Source organism: Gobio gobio (assembly GCF_949357685.1).
Source record: "Gobio gobio genome assembly, chromosome: 24".
Taxonomy (NCBI): domain Eukaryota; kingdom Metazoa; phylum Chordata; class Actinopteri; order Cypriniformes; family Gobionidae; genus Gobio; species Gobio gobio.
Genome location: NC_137120.1, coordinates 28,106,993 through 28,124,657, shown reverse-complemented (window position 1 = coordinate 28,124,657; position 17,665 = coordinate 28,106,993). Strand labels below are relative to the sequence as shown.

At 38.9% G+C, this 17,665-nt stretch overlaps 1 protein-coding gene across 1 annotated transcript; it reads right to left on the bottom strand.

The window, feature by feature from the left end:
- Window positions 1-961: 961 nt before the first annotated feature.
- On the bottom strand, window positions 962-12,918 carry LOC307120176 (vitellogenin-like; the record flags this gene model as incomplete). The annotated part of the gene is made up of 29 exons (XM_079807062.1): window positions 962-1,212; window positions 1,296-1,434; window positions 1,526-1,668; window positions 1,799-2,005; window positions 2,108-2,185; window positions 3,085-3,129; window positions 3,254-3,513; window positions 3,591-3,780; window positions 3,888-3,996; window positions 4,250-4,435; window positions 4,520-4,622; window positions 4,711-4,897; window positions 5,008-5,127; window positions 5,229-5,330; window positions 5,417-5,541; window positions 5,677-5,774; window positions 5,862-6,079; window positions 6,171-6,389; window positions 6,474-6,599; window positions 6,690-6,855; window positions 6,942-7,099; window positions 7,184-7,334; window positions 7,445-7,593; window positions 7,681-7,842; window positions 7,919-8,170; window positions 8,294-8,445; window positions 8,557-8,577; window positions 11,506-11,566; window positions 12,586-12,918. The coding sequence occupies 29 exons, from the start codon at window positions 12,916-12,918 to the stop codon at window positions 1,087-1,089; spliced, it is 4,386 nt and encodes a 1,461-aa protein (XP_079663188.1). The 3' UTR covers window positions 962-1,086.
- Between the last annotated feature and the right edge of the window lie 4,747 nt (window positions 12,919-17,665).

The following is a 17,665-nucleotide window of genomic DNA, read 5'->3' as shown; positions in this document are numbered from 1 at the left end:
TTACCTACACCCAATAATCATGTGAAAATACTTCATTTGCTCACTTAGAAATCTAAACGCAATGTTTTGAGAAACGATAAATAACTATAAATCTTTCAGTTTTGCATTTCCATTCATTTTGTAAAATTGTAAAGCTTTCCTATAGCTCAAACAGTAGAGCATGGCGCTAGCAACGCCAAGGTCATGGGTTCGATTCCCAGGGAAAGCAAGAATTGACAAAATGTAAAATGTGTACCTTGAATGCAACGTAAGTCGCTTAGGATAAAAGCGTCTGCCAAATGCATAAATGTAAATGTAAAACTGCATACAAGACGAGTCACCTCTGTTTCAATAGCACTTTTTACAATTTTCTCAACTAAAGTGGTAAAACCAGTGCCGCCGCTCCCACCACGCACATCACACGCTGCACCACAAGAAAAGTTTGCTTTTGCAAGTGATGTTCAGAGTTTAGAGAAAATGAGTCATAGTTTGAGAAATTGTACGCTTTTAAAAAAAATGTGTGGTGATCTGAAAACTGTCCTCATCTTGAAAGAGGTTATTCTTGACATTATTGCTGTTCTTGCCATCTTTTGATAAATCATTTGTTAGTCAACTTTATTATGAGGCTATCCAGTTAAGTAAAAATATTCTCTAATGACTTTTCAGCTGAATTTTTCGATGGAAAAAATGGTATTGTATGGTTTGATTTTGATTGGTCAGTTTTGTTACAAGGCAAGCCTTTACGCTTTCATAAAAGCATATCTTTAGTATACATTTTATTTTTCAAATGTATAGTGACAGTGTCATGAATTAATAAACCTGTCTGTATGTTACACATTTTTGTAGTCTTTTACTAAAAAGTGATTTTTTTGTTGGTGATGTTATTGAATGTTTTAATTATTTGAAGGATACAGTATTCACTAGCATAATTGAACAAACAATTCTATACTTTACTGTGAAATAAAGCAATCCACACGTAAGTAACTTGCAGAGTGTTTATTAGTGTTACTTGCATTTCAACAGTGGTAAAATTAAATTAAACTGTCATAGAACAATCAATTCCACACACATTTTCAAAAAAAAATGTAAAATGTAATTCTTCATGTCTTATTCTTCTCTGATATGTTTCTGGATCCAGGAGAGAATGTCCTCGTCGATTTGAATAGAAAGAGTTCCATCTGGATTGATGGGAACAGCGACAGGAAGATGAATATCCGTCCTTGACAGTGTCATCTAGAGCATCAGGAACAAATATAATTAGTTGTATTATCTTATTATATCTCTGTCAGTCAAAATTTAATGGAAATTTGTTTCACCTCTGGAATCCTAGCAATGATATTCAAGGATCTCTGATTTGGTAAGGCCGCAGTCAGATCAATCTCTTTCTCACTGTTTGTTGCTCTTTCAAGTCTAAAGCCCGCCTGGAGAGCCGCCATGGGGATGTGTTTAGACAACCTAATTGTGAAGGGATGCACAAAGAAGAACAGGTTAAACGAATGTCATTTTCTACTCTATACATTTGTCATTCATTGTTGCTGAACATTACTTTTTGGCGTAGGTGGTGACAATAACTGGCAGCCTCTCCCATTCCAGCTCTAGACGTGCAGCAGGGAATTCGCCCAGGACACCGGCTTCAGCTTTAGCAATGACTGCATACTGTTGGCATTCTTGACCCCAAGCAACCTTGGCCTGAAAAAGGACATTTGTGTCCAAAGGATGGTATTGATGTCAATAATTTCACTTGAGAAATTAATTTTGGTAATTGTTAGAAAATTATAATGATAAAAAAAAAAAAGATTCACACAAGTTCCAGTCTTACAGTGACTTTGTGCTTGCTCAGCAGGGCACCATCAGCACAGATCTTCAGGTTGTCATTTTCAGCGATGGAGGAAATGATGAGCTGCACTCTTGCGGTTGGCTTGTCAAAGTAAGCAGCAAGTTGGTAGCCCAGCAGCTTGTGGTCAACTCTCACAGCACGGGCAATGACGGCAAAAACAGGTGGACTAGCATTTCCAAGGAACTTAGCCTGAAAGCATAAATCATAATATATTCATACAGGTATTGGTGCCAAATTTAACCTTTGAATTTTATGTTATTATGAACAAACAAATGACACTGATTGATTCACCTGTTTCTGGATAGCCTCAAAGCTAGAGGCAGTGCTTCCACTGCTTACTGCCTTTGAGGCGCCATGGGCTGCCAAGTACTGCAAGCAAAAATAACGTGGACATGATAAATATTTGATGATCTAAGGCCCGTCCACACGGAGCTGTAAATGTAAAAATGTTGTATCGTATCAGCGTTTCGTCCACACGGATCTGACGTTTTGGGAGCCTAAAACCGATATTTTTTGAAACCGGGTCCCAGAGTGGATAAATCTGAAACCGACACCCTTGCGTTTCCGTGTGTACAACCGATCCGTATATTTTGTGAAACGGTGATGTCATCACACCACATCCCACACGGTAAAAGACTAGATGGGATACAGCTACAGGCACTGGGTATGCACACATCAATAATGTGTCATTTAATTACTGTCATTGCATTATTGTAAGGGTAGGTTTAGGGTTGGGGTGGGTGTAGGCTTTAATAAAACACAATCTGGTAAGTAGCACATTTATTTATTGTTATTTTATCGTGAGATTTTGCCTCTCTTCCTACCGTAACCCTTCTAGCCACAACTCTTCTTCTCCGTTTTTAGTGTATTTCTGTGGCAGAATTACAGCACCACATACTGGTCTGGCATGTATTACTACATCGTTTTGAGTCTGTTTCATTGGTTTTCGTGTGCATGCAGATATTTCTTGAGACGGAAGGGAAAAAAAGATTGGATGGGGAAAGCTCTGGCTTCGTGTGGATGTGGCCTAAATCAGGAATTCTCAACCTTGGCCCTTAAGGTTCACTTTCCTGCAGAGCTTAGCTCCAACCCTGATCAGTCTCACCTGCCTATAACATTCTTGTAATTCTGAAGACCTTGATTAGATTGTTAAGGTGTGTTTGATTAGGGTTGGAGCTAAACTCTGCAGAAAAGTGGACCTTCAAGGCAAGAGTTGAGAATCCATGATCTAAGTAAACAATATTAACACAATTATTTTTAGTAGTTACCCGATCTTTGTGGAATTTCTTGAAAGGCTCCATGATGGTGGCAGTCTGAAAATCCATATAAAATCAAAGGAATTAAATAAATGTATTTATGACACGTATATTGGCTACTTAACATAGCTGCACTGCAGCTCTTCTACCTAACCAACCAAAATATATTCCACGTCCTCACCTCAGTCACACGAGAGCTGGACATGGAGGAGCTTGAACTGCTGATGATGCGGCTGCTGCTGCTGCTGCTTCTGCTGCTGCTTTCAGAAGAGACACGTCTATTTTTATCTTCAGTCTCCAGGATTTCCCTCAGTTTCAACAGGAAGGCCTTTCCTTCTGGAGTCTCCTCATCAATGAAGCTGATTTGCTTGAGGAGCCTCTCAGCAGCTCTAGGACCAACTTGGACTTCAAGCTCAAGTCTTTCAACTGCAGGACCTTCAGCTACAGCCAAAATGACAATTATTATTTTGTCTGAAAATATTTGAGTTTAATCAATGTAATCTTCTCTGAAATAATACCTCTTGTCAGTGCAGCACGGGCTGAGTGCTGTCCAATAATGTTGAAGAGAGGAGTATTTCTGATAAAAGCAGCATTGTGAGAGTGCACCTCAATGCACCCCTTGATTTCAATGTATGGGACAGCAAGACAGAGAGTCTTGTGAAATGGAGCAGAAGATCTCACAGGAGTCTCATCTGGTATTTCAGAGGACTGAAAAGAATAATTGTGTATTATATCAAGACTTGCCATTTTAAAACTTGAATCAAATTAACGCTCAGTACACTAACACATATCCATCATGTGTGTTCAAAATTTACCAAATAATCAGAAGGATGGGCATTTTGCATGGCCACCTCAGGTACTAAGGGCACAATCCTCTCAGCGGTGGGCTCTTCAATGTTTCTGACCACAGCAACAGTCTCAAAGCTGTAGGAACAAGAAAAAGGTGGGTCACATTTCACTTTCAGAAACCTTTTGAATTTATGAATTGATCAAAATGTTTGCTACACTGGCCTGACTAATGCTGCCTTCATGTGCTATCGGAAATTTTGTGAAGTAGTGATTATGAGCTCATTGCATTCAAATTTGACTTGAGAGGGCATTCATGTCCGATTTTTTTTTTTAACTAGTATTTACGATAATTCCGATAGCATGTGAAGGCAACATAAGATTTCATTACCTCGCAGTAGCAATGTGTTCAGGAAGCTCAACAGGCAGAGCCTCCACCTTGTAGTTGCCCTTGAGAATGTCTGCTCTTGCAGACACTTTTCCAGGGGCAATAGTACGGATGTTTCCTCTTGCCATAACAGCAGCTTGGATGAAGGCAGTGTTCACTCCCATCACAGCAAAGGTCTGGAGAGCAACACTGAAATAAGAATAAGGAAGATTGTTTTGAAAACTGTTTTGTGTACTTTATATCTCATCTTTATGATTGTAGCTGAAAGTGTACCTTGGTCTAGCTTCAGCTTGGAGTTGAACATCAGTCTTCTTGAGCTGCTCAAGAGTCATAGTCTCAATTGCCTCTGGGAGAGGAGGTGTAATGGTGGCCTGAACTAGAAGGATGAACAGAGCAACATCAGACTTCGAAGTGACACCCTCATATCCAAGGAAAGGATGAGAAATTCGAAGAAAAAAACATACCATTGACACTTGCAACAGCGACAGCAGCAGTGTACAAACTGAGCTCCATGGGCAAACCAATTGCTGTTGGCAAGATACGACGCACTTCAGATGCAAGCAGGGGTTTGGCATACTGAATGGCAATTCCTTCCTGCAAAGCTTTAAGGGCAGCCTTCAGCATTTCACGTGGTTTGGGTCCAGTGACAATCTGGGAATAGTGTTTATGAGAAACTTAATTCTAATTGTGAGAATGATTTTGTGAGACAGATCTCAGAAAATATGGTAATAATAGAGGAGACATAAACTACAACACAATACCGGTATTGCTTCTTCAATGATGGTCTTGTCAATGTTGAAATAAGCCACTTCTTGTCCAAGCAATTTAATATAGGCTGAAGCCAATGGCTGATTGGCTGGCAAGGCCTTCCAGTTTGTGAGCTTAAAGGGTTAAAACAGAGAAGTAATATACATTTTGCCTGTCATTTTTATAATATTACAAAAAATTACAAAATTATACAATACAATATGCATGAACTTACTGCTCTCAGTGTGCGCTTAATCTTTGTGATACGGTCTACACTTTCATCTGCAGCAGGAGATTGCAGAAGAGCCTCCTGGATTCCTTCAGTTCTCACACCGATCTGTTTAAAAAGATCAGTTGAGTGAAGACTGAAAATATTTTAAAAACAATGAATCGGTTTAAAATTAAGAGTCTTGATTGGCCCACCTCAAGAACATCAGCAGCAGCTCCAGCTAGGTAAGCACGTGCTTTGGCTACAACAGCTCTGGGCAGGATGGTGGCGGCATCATTGATCATGTAGGCACTACCAGCAGCTCCAATCATAAGAGGGGCTGCACAGGGACAGAGGTAAGAATACAATTAATGCAATCTTTTCAGGGAATTTCTTTTTTTTTTTTGTAATACACATTTTAAGAAACACCCAAGACGCCTTTTTTAATCTCTCTTATAAAAATGGCAAGACTCACTATGATAGAAGTCCAGCTGAAGGGCTCTGCTGAAACGGAAGCTAAGCCTGTCCAGCTTGCGGCTCATGAGCTTGATGGCAACATTAGCTGCACCCGCACTGAAATGGACAATCAGGTTTACTTCTGGCTTGTTCTCATTTGATGAGATGAAGAAAACGATATGAGAAATATATATTTTTTCTTACACAGATGCCATATCAGGTGCAGTGATTCTGGTCAAGGACTTGATGTGGGAATAGGCAAAGCTTGCAACATGCATGTTAGTCTCAGTCTTCAAAGCACCAGCAAGACTGGAGACAAGAGCCACTGAGGGCTTGGCCTCAAACAACACAATACAAGCAACCATACGCACTTCAGGGTGGAGAGCCCTGTCCAATACAAGCTGCAGAGCCACTGGCTGAACCTGAGGAAGGAAATAAGTTTATTTTATTATTGGAAGAATATGTGCATATGTTTTTTTTTTTTTTTACATTCCTACAATGTCTGACACTTACCAGTTTGGGCTCTTTCTTGGCAATGTTCCTCAGGGCCAAGATGGCATCAACCTGGACTCTAAGAGGCAGAGAAGTAGCTGCAGTTCTCAGTCCAGGTAGGAGCTTCATGATGGGTTTAAGACTAGCAGGGTGACCAGCATTGCCCAGAACTTTCAGAGCCAAAGTGATTTGAGGAATGTCATTCTTGGAAATGGCTTCTGCAGCAATGTCATGGATGGGCTGAGGAGTTTGAGGCACGTAAAGTTAGACAAATATTAAAGATTAAGTCCCTGACAGAAGTTTTGGAGGGCTCGAGGTGTTTACCCTGAGGAGCTCGGCAGGGCAAGTGGGAACTGCAATACAGTGTTTGGCAATCATGGAACCATATCCAAGCATGACGACTTCACGCAGAGCTGGGATTGTGGCAATTTTCTCGTGCATAGCCAAACTCTGTTCAGCAAAATACAGAAAATTTCGTATTACAGATTCAATTATTAATTTAATTTATGTAAGATTTTGAGTATAGTAAAATGTACCCACAGCTGTCAACTGGATAGTGTCCAAATCAGCAGTGACCATTTGCAGAGCAACCACAAGAGCCTGAATGAACTCAGGAATGGTAAGTTCACCAGACAGGAACTTCTCCTTGATGAATTTTACAATGACTGGTGTGCCAACAGCAGGAAGAGCATCCAGAAGCCAGCGCCTAACAGATTAATTGTTTAAAATATATTCATAATAAAAATGGCCCTTTAACTATATTCCAATTAGCTTATTGCTCACAAATTGTACCTGTAAACTGGTTTGTCCTTGAACTGATTCCAGATAGCCTCAATATTCTCCAAAGTGGCAACACGCAGGAGCTGGATGAGCTGAATAAACTTAAGTGGAGCATCATCATGGACCATGGCAACATTGTTTGCAACCAAGTGCTTTAGGACCTCGATAATCTACAAAGAGTAAAGGCAGTGCTCAGTTAACATCATAAAACAGGGGTTTTGGTTTGGTTAAAGATTTTTGGTCATTAATTATACCTGGGCTGGTGCATCACTGATCTTCAAGAGTTGAATGGGGGTCTGAAGAATCTCAGTTGAAAACTCATACTGCAGGGATCCACGGGCCAAGTAATCAGCTTTGATTGGAACAACAGGGGTCTTCTCAATCTCAACAAAAGCCAAGGATTGTCTGAAAGAAATAATTATTTCTGAAGTTTCAACTTAATCTTTAATGAAAAAATCTTAGGAATATTATTATTTCATAATTCTAAGAGAAATCTCATAGAGGATCAATCATACTTTGCTTCCATCTGAGCAGCCCCATGGATCTCATTGAAGGGTGAAAACTGATACACTTCCTCAACTGTTGCTTCAGCGATCAATACACCAGCGGCACCTGGTTTCATGATATAGTTGTACGTTGCAGTTTCAATCAGACTCTTGACCCTCTGTAGAGAGAAAGGTATATGACCATTTGACTCTTGGCATTTTCATTATATTGAAAATATAAAAAAATTCTCAGTCTTCTTCATTACCTCTGTGCATTCAGCACACTTCTCAGTGTATGCCAAGCCGACATCCTTTATGATTCTCTCCTGGCAGTGGCTCAGATCCTTAGACTTGGTGACAATAATGTGGTTGGCCTTTGGATCCTCACTGATGACATAGTGGGTCCTACACACTCCCTGAGCTCCAGCCTTGATGGACAAGTAAAAAATTAGATTGCAGAACTCAAAATAGATTTAAAAAACATACTATGATCACTTTTTTCACCTCTTGCATTTCATAGATGTTCTGGGTCTTCTTGAGGTTGAGCTGAAGGATGTTGAGGATTCCTCTGTGCAGGTTCAGTACAGTAGGGGAGACTCCTGCAGGGGCGAATACCTTTCCAACCACACCATTAGCATACTCAAACTTGATGGGAATCTGAAGCTGAGCAGCCAGAGCTGAGGTGAGCTTAGTGGCAGGAACAAATGGATCCTTGGGCCAAATGCCAGCATACTCGTGGAGTAGAGGATCCATGAGCTGTAAGGGAACATTTTTACTTTAAATGAGGGAATTGTTGCTTTAAACAGCCTGTGCTTGGTCACACATTTTTTCTCTCAGTGTTGAACATCTACAATGTATACAGTTCTTAATGGTCATTACCTTCATCAGGAAGGTGTTTTCTGTCACGGCACTGAGGTGAACCTTGCTGCTGACTTTTATACCTGCTCTGGCCAGACCTTCTTGAGGAAGACCACCCAAGAGCAGAGCCTCATACTTGTACACATAGGTCTTATCAAGGGCAAACTCAGGAACTGAAAAGTATACAGAATTTGTATTTGAGTCAGTTGTTAGGGTCATTACTTAAGCAATAATGCAATCTAAATTACTACTTAAAACTCATTTGCCAAATCATATTTACTTACCAAGGTTGATCTGTTGACTGGCTGAAAGAAACAGATAAAGAAACAGAATAAATATTCTCTGAAAATCTTTTTTATTATTATAATTTTTTTTATTTGGATGCAATAGGTTCTAATTTTCTAAACAAGTTTTTCTAAATAGGTAAAAAGAGAGGAGAAAAATATATAAATATATTTTGACTTACCCACAAGGGCTACTGTCAGGGCAAGCACAACAGCTCTCATGGCTGATGGTTTGTGAAGAGCTCCTCAGAGAATCAGACCTTTTATAGGAGTTTATTGCTGACCAAGTATTAATTTTTTAATGAATTATTAACTTTTAATGAGTATCAAATTGTACAAGACTTCTGTCAACTCATTTGAACATAAATATCAGTAGAGGTTAGGTTACCCTGGCCTGTCATCATGTCATTCTTCAGACCAATGTCCACAGTGAAATCACGCTGATCATTTGTCTTTTATAATCAAAAAGGCAAATATTCTATAATATATATATAAAAAAATAAATAATGCTTATGCAACAAAATGTAAGTTTTTATGTATAAATAGCTATGGCGTAGGTATATTTCAGTAAACATGTTCAATATTATTATACATTTATTTTTATACAAATAATATTTTTTTGTCAACAGCCTTGGCTTGAAGGCAAATCTTAGCTATCAGTTTTGGGTTAGGTTACCCTGGCCCTAAGTCTTAAACTTGTTAAAGTCCATATTAGTTTATTCTTTTTATCGAAAAACTGATGAAATAACATTGGATGAACTTTGGAACTAGATGTGGAGTGATCTGTGGGCTGTTTTATAATTTTTCAATGCAAGTAATTTTAGTTAAACACATGAAGAAAAAGTGGAAACCAACAAAGGAAAACTGCAAAGTATTGAATAGCAGTAGACTGCATTGAGCATGGCACCTCATATTTATATGCCAATGATGATAGAACCCTGGAAAAAAGGGTCAATATTGAAATGTTAAATTATATTTTCACCGTAAATACAATTTTCCATCTTTTGTCATCTAGTTAGATCAACTCAGTAGTGATACACCAACTGTAGTACATAACTTTCATCCAAAAAGGTCTCCCACTTACTGTGCTTTTTTCCCCCTTCCAACTTTGAAATCAACCACTGATTTTCTTTCAAGTTCTATTTTCTCTTATTTTCTATTTTAATCAGCAGGGTTATGCAGAATCCTCTTATTTGGCAGTACGATTTGGATCATATACATCGAGAGCGGCATCGCTTATATGTGGTGTGCCTCAAGGCTCCATCTTGGCCCCCATACTTTTTTCAATTTACATGCTCCCACTGGGGGATATTATTAGAAAACACAATATAGCTTTTCACTGCTATGCTGACGATTTACAAATATATCTACCGTTAACTACTAGAAATAATTTGGAACCTTTAATGTCCTGCCTCTCTGATATGAAAACATGGCTGGCTTCTAATTTTTTATATCTCAATGAAAACAAAACGGAGGTTGTAGTGTTCGGCCCCAGAGGAGCAAAGGGCGCAGTAGAGATTGATTTTGGCCCACTGACAATGAACGTTAAAGCATGTGTTAAAAATTTGGGCGTTTTTATTGGCAGCTCTCTCAAGTTGAACACACAGATAAATCATGTTGTAAAGTCTAGCTTTTTTCATCAGAGAAATCTGGCCAAGATGAAATCTTGTCTGACATTTAAGAGTCTCGAAATCGCAATTCATGTTCTCTTTTCATCAAGACTAGACTACTGTAATGCTTTATTAGTCAAGCCTCTATCCTACGGCTGCAGAAGGTTCAAAATGCTGCTGCGAGACTATTAATGAATATTAAAAAACATCATCACTCCATCCCTGGTCTCCTTACATTGGCTTCCAGTACAGTACAGGATTGATTTTAAGTTACTTTTACTAGTATTTAAACCTTTGCATGGCCTTGCACTGTCTTATTTATCAGATTTGTTAATTGAGCATCAAACAGGAAGAACACTGAGATCAACAACGCAAAATTTACTCAAAATTCCACGGACCAAGTTAAGCTGGAAAGGGGATTGTGCATTTGCGTCAGTAGCACCTAGTCTTTGGAATAGTTTACCCATGTATGTCAGGGATGCTGATTCGGTACACATTTTTAAAATACAACTTAAGACTCATTTGTTTTCCATGGCATATTCCTCTTGTTGAAATATTTTTATTATTGGTGGTAATGTGTGTATTGTTATTGTTATTATTATTATTGTATTTATTTATTTTTTAGATGTTGTAAAGCACATTGGTCAACATGTGTTGTTTAAATAGTGCTATACAAATAAAGCTGACATTGACATCGACATTATTTGAGGTTGTGAATGATTTTCCTGACATAACTCACAAAGTTCCTTAAAACAAATAAAAACAAATAAAGCTAACACTTTACAATAAGTTTCATTAGTTAATTACATTAGTTAACATGAACTAATAATGAACTGCACATATAAAGCATTTATTTATCTTTGTTAATGTTAATATCAACATTTACTAATGCATTATTAAAATCTTGTTAACATGTGCACAATGTGAACTAACATGAACAAACCATGAACAGCTGTATTTGGATTAACTAGCGTTAACAAAGATTAACTAATGCTGAACAGAGGTGTTGTTCATGGTTAGTTCATGTTAACTAATGCATTAACTAACGTTTACTAATACAACCTTATTGTAAAATGTTAGCAATGAGATCTATGAAGGGAACAGAGTTAAAATGGGCTTCTCATGTAACTTCTCATTAAAAAAGCCCCACCCACTTCGTTCTTAATCCAAATACAGATGAACAGATGAATAATTTTGAGATTGTAACAGATACAGATGTTGGCTCAGCTGCACACTCCTAATTACAGCATTTGGCTTTGTATCATTACAATTAAACAAATTAAACAGGTGTAAACACTTTAGAAAAAAAGCTTAGGCCTAATCTATTTTATTTAATAACCTTGACTAACTGGGTCCCAGGTCAGGAAGCAGACGGACTGGCTTAACCGACCGTCTGATAGCTGTCTCACATCACAGAAGTCAGATAAATCCCAACACATAGAGACTCTTGCACCTAGATATTATCACAATATAGAGACTGTGTCTGTTCCCCGAATTAGTAAAATAAAAAAGGTCTCAGGTTACGTGTTCCATGAGAACAGGGAACGAGACACTGCGTCCTAGTACACTTTGGGGAACGTCTCAGCGTGACAGGTGTCTGAAGCTACTATCGAATCATGTCGAATCGAATCATGCTTTAACGTTCATTGTCAGTGGGCCAAAATCAATCTCTACTGCGCCCTTTGCTCCTCTGGGGTCTACAACCTCCGTCTTGTTTTCATTGAGATATAAAAAATTAGAAGCCAGCCATGTTTTAATATCAGAGAAGCAGGACATTAAAGGTTCTAAATTATTTCTAGTAGTTAACGGTAGATATATTTGTAAGTCGTAAGGATTTTGGAATTTGTAAGGAATTTGTAATGTCTATTGACTGGCGACAGCCCATGATGTCATCAATGTGCGACCAGGAAGTATATATGGGCGCCTTGTAAACATGACATTCACCTTCATGTCTGAAGGGACTGTTTGGTAGACAGGCCCCGAGGCATGGCAAAGAGACGCAGTGTCTCGTTCCCTGTTCTCAGGGAACATAGGTTACATACGTAACCTGAGATGTTCCCTTTCGAAAGGGAACTCGCACTGCATCCTAGAGTGCTTTGGAGAACGATATACCCATGTCACCATGCTGAGGGGAGTGCATGTCCACTGGCAGTGACAACTGTCAGAACAAGCAAATTCAAATGAAATGCCCGAACCACTCTCATTCAGGTCACACTGGGCTGTCAGTGACAGCATTCCCTATGGTCATAGCCCAAGCTATAAGCCTCAAGAGGAAACCTTCATACACTACATGAAGTCCTACCCAGGCCACTCAAAGGCCTGGAACCAACCACTTCAACAGAAGGGGTCTCTTTAAGGGAATGTGGCTAGGGAACCCGAGGGAGCCCTAGCCAAATCACTACTTGGGGAACATATTTACCTGAATGCCACCAGGGAGGCCTGACCTGGTGTCACTTATATTGGACACTTCAGTCTGGCCAACCCTCCTGTTTAGAAACAGATCCTCTGGACACTTGCCTCTAGGTAAGGCACCCAGACAGAGGGACTGCGAAACTGGCAGTAACCAACTCAGACCGGATCTCAGTGACAGGTATCCTAGAGAGCAATACTCAGCGTAGCGCTTTACAACCCTTGCTAGCGAAGGGAGCCCTCGATCCAAGGATCTACCACCTGGCTCCGTCTTCATCCTGTGTGACCACTTCTGGTACATCTTCTCTAGCAGAAGACCCCCAGACATCTCAACCCCAGACATCTCAAATGTCAATGTCTCCTCCTTGTACTTCACGTCCTCGTAGAGTGTGTCGTGCCCCAGAGTGGTTTAAGGACTATATTACATACTGAAGATGTGTTAATACAGCATTATGATCAGAAACACTTAGAAAGAAATTAAATATTGATTAGACCTGAAAAGTATTGATAATGAAAGTTAAATATAATCAATTCTTGAGAATGATTTGTGATTTGGGGAGAAATAGGTCAATTCCTTAGCTGTCGGATTATGTATTCAGCAGGCATCACACACATCTAAATCTAGTGAACAATCTCAGCGCTGTAGAAGACTGAGATTGCGCTACTGAAACCAAAGGGTTGGAACGGTCCAAAACTGTCAAGCATGGCATTCATATCAGATCCAGCGATAATTGAATAGCCCTGGAGAGATAGTAGGGTTTTTGAAACATTTCGAAAAAGGAGGCATTATATGATTTTGGAGCATATTAATGGTAACATTTTACAATACGGGTGCACTAATATGCATTAATTCATACTTAACTAATGCACAGATAATCACATGTTAATGTATAACTCACAAAGAACTAAACCATTTATTAATGATTACTGCATGATATTTGATGAAGATTTAAGTTTGATGGTTCTATATGATTAATAGATTAGGTAATATATGAATTGTTATTAGTTAAATGTGTTATGATGTGTTAATTCCCTAATAACTGTTACGGTACAGAAGGGTCGGAGACAAGAAGTACAGGTTAGTGAAGTTTATTGAACAATCCAGTAGTGTAAACGGAAGTGCAGGTGAGTGGTGCAGAAGTTCTTGGGAGTTCGTGATGAGATCCTGAATGACAAAGTCTTTATACTTGCAGATGGTGATCGTTGAAGACAGACTTGGAGCCCCACACACACCTGGGCATTCATGGCGGTCAGGTGGGTTTCTTGAAGAAATGCTACGTCAATCTTTTTTTCTGTGTACAAGATCTAAAACCTGTGTACGTTTGATAGGAGAGTTTAACCCCCGAACGTTAAAAGACAATGTGTTTATTCTAACCATAGTCCGTAGTTACAGAGCTCACACAGAATAACATGTAATTAAAAATGTTTGGAGCAAGTTATTAAGCATACCATTAAAGTTTCCACTGCTAAATGCAAAAATTAAAACAAAGATGGTCCTGAGTGCTTTTTGTGTCTGAGCCCCCCCTCCCTCTCCCATATCCCCCTTTTAGCAAACGTCTGTGGCGATCGCAATGTCTAAACACTATTCACCTTATTAGCCCCCTATGAGTTTAACAATTGAGGAAATTAAACTAATTAAAATTATTTCCAAACTCAGAAGAACAGTTTAAAGTGCAATTTTCTTAAGATTTTTTTACAGCAAACTGATTTAACCCTTAATCGTCCCTTGGGGTCCAGCTGACCCCATTGGACTTTTCCTCAATTTTTTAAAAGTGTTCCCTTCATCTCAGGGCCATGAGACTCGGTGACTTTTCCTAAATAATCTATCTAAACATGCACAAAAAAATCTGGGCTTGATTTGGTTGTTCTAAAGGTGTGTAAAAATTTTTTACCGTTTAAGTCCCTCGGGGTCAGATTGACCCCACATTGAAAATGAATGGGAAAGTGTAAAAAATACATTTTTTTCACTTTTTTTGTCTTTTTTTTTTTACTAAATCCAGTATAAATCTGAAAATTTCCACATTTATATCAAGGTCTGGTCCTAGAGCATAAACACAAAGTAGAACGAACTTTCTGTCTCATACACACACGCACACACACATGTGTGTGTGTGACTGCAACAGAGAGCATTTTTATAGAAACTGGCAAATAAAATCAACAAAACTGGCATAAATCTGAAAGATTTTCATACATAAATGAAGTACAAATACTAGAGCACAAATGCAATATGGAACAAGCATGTTCACTCACACGCACACACACACACACAAACAAACACAGGTGTCTGGAGCCTTTTTTTGGATTTTGGCAATGAATGGGAAAATGTAAAAAATGCTTTTTTTTTCACTTTGTTTGTAAAAAAAAATCAACTAAATCCAGTATAAATCTGAAAATGTCTACATTTATATCAAGATCTGGTCCTAGAGCATATACACAAAGTGGAACGAACTTTCTGTCTCATACACACACACACACACACGTGTGTGACTGCAACAGAGAGCATTTTTATAGAAACTGGCAAATAAAATCAACAAAACTGGCATAAATCTGAAAAAATTCCATACATAAATGAAGGACAAATACTAGAGCACAAATGCAACATGGAACAATCATGAGAAAGAGAAGGAAAAGGGCAAATAAAAGAAAGATGAAAGGCAGCTTAACTTTTGCATAACTTCCCTATGGACCTCTAGTGGATAATGTGGTCATTGCACTCTCTTTCTCTTTAACTATAATTCCTAAAGTTTTTCCACAAACCTACAGATGGCGGTATTCTATCCCGAACACAGAGCAATGTCCAAAAACTATTTATATTTATTTAAGATCATAATTCAAGTGATTTTTTCATTAAAAAATAATTTTTAATGACCCAATTTATGACATAGCTAAGTATTTGTGCAGTAAATAGGTAAAAAACTACCAAATACCCACAAAAACACAGCATAAATGTATAGTTGAGAAGTAAATAAAAAAAATGATATATATTTTTCCATGTAAAAAAAATTATATTTCCTTATGCAATCGCTCTGTAAAAGTTTGGGGTCTATCTGACCCCAAGGGACTCAAACGTAAACCCTACTTGAGGGGCGATTAAGGGTTAAACTAAGAACTGTAACCTGTCTTTTTTTCTGAGGAAACAAACATACAATAGTTAAACTAGTTAAAGACCTTTACATATCACGGTCCAACAACCTGCACATGAAAATTGTTTAAGGGAGATTTAGAAACAAAATGCAATTGTATTAAAAGACAATTGTATTGAAACGCTGAAAAAGTCTTTGGTCCATGTATTTGCATAGGTTTGTCAGCAAAGACATTACTAGACTCTTTATTCAGCCTCCTCCATTTCCTCCTGAAGCGGGAAGTTTAAAGATCTACGAGCAGTAGTAGGTACCGAAGTGTTGTCAAGAACCTGAAGGTATTTTTCAGCATCCTCCGGAGATTCAAACAAGTATTTCTGACCCTTATGTGTGACTCTCAGCATATGTAGATGAGGAAGGTTTTGGCACCTTTCAGATGAAGCTTGAATCTCACGGCTGAAAACTCCTTCCTCTTTTGTGCTGTCTCATAACTGTAATCAGCATAAAATTCCAGGCACGCTCCTCCGGGCAAAGTGGGTTTTGCTTTCCGTGCTCCTTGAAGGATGGCTTGCCTGTCAGGATAGCCAGAATATCAACGATCGTGGTTTAGATGAGTTGGAGTTTGAGTATACTCGATGAGCTCTATCAATATCGATCAGGCTTGAGAAAAAAGCTGTAGAAAGAAAACGTTTTTTGTCAACAGCCTAGTGTTGTGCGGCCATCTTGCAGCGCGCGCCACCGGAAGTCTCTCCCTGAAGTGGGCATTCGCATTCTCAACTATCTAGATGACTTGCTCATTCTAGCTCACTCTCAATTTGTTGTGCAAACACAGGGGCCTGGTTCTCAGGCACCTCAGACATCTGGGGCTTCAGGTCTTTATATATTTATACTTTTTCTTTTTATCAGCCAATGATAAATCTGAAAGAAAATACGCGAGAGCACAGAGCTCAGTGGGCCTACTGTTGCTATTGTAACAAACTCAACTTCCACGCGCATCTGATTGACAGATAAATTGTGTGCTCTTATTTCAGTTTTGTTGTTTATGTTGTGGTTATTTCAGTATACAGTTTGCTTCGTACATTCTGTGTAAATGCATACAGCTAACGTAAACGTTATCATTCAACTGAACTGTGACATCATTTTGGACATGACATCTTGTTTCATCCATGCAATAATGCACGTTGTTGAATGAGTGTTTTTTTTTTTTAAATAGTGAATTTACTGCTGGGCTATGATCCATTTCAGGGGGAGACACAATTACAATTTACAATCAGTCTGAGCAATACAAATGCATCTTCATATTACAAATGTTACGTATGCTGGTAGAAAACAAGAGGATCCAATAGCGAGTTAGAACAGTCGTTTATTACTCTCAATAATACAGTGTCAAAGTCCACAGAGAAGAACAGTTACCCAAGGAACAAATCCAGATTGACGGCAGGGCGGCAGGCAGAGCAGCGCAGGGAGGCAACGGGCACACGGAACCGGCTGGATCCAGGAATCCGGAACGAAGCACACACTCAGCACACACTCAGGGGAAACACACCGACAGACAGGAACCCACAAGGAACTGCAACAACTGACAACAAGGAACTGTGAGCAAGGTGTATAAATGCAGTGGATAATGAGTGCATCAGGTGACGGTGATCAGATCCCAATAATCAGTGACCACGCCTCCAACACAACCACACAAACACAGAGAGAAAGAGACGATGAATCTATGAACCGTGACAAATAAAGCTTCATATTATGACTTTCAGTTACCTTTATATTCTGTGGTTACTGTGAGATTAGGTTCCTCCAATCTTTGGTTTAAAACAAAAGTATCAAAAAAGAATGGAAAACAACAATGAGGGATCATTCTTGGAATTGACTCAATCGATTCCAGAAACAGGAATCAGAATCAGAACCGATTCCACAAATTTCAGAATTGAACATGCCCTAGCCGGATCCCTTTCAACTCGTAGGCATAGAGGACTAAGATCTTTGGCTTACATGGAGCGCTGGATA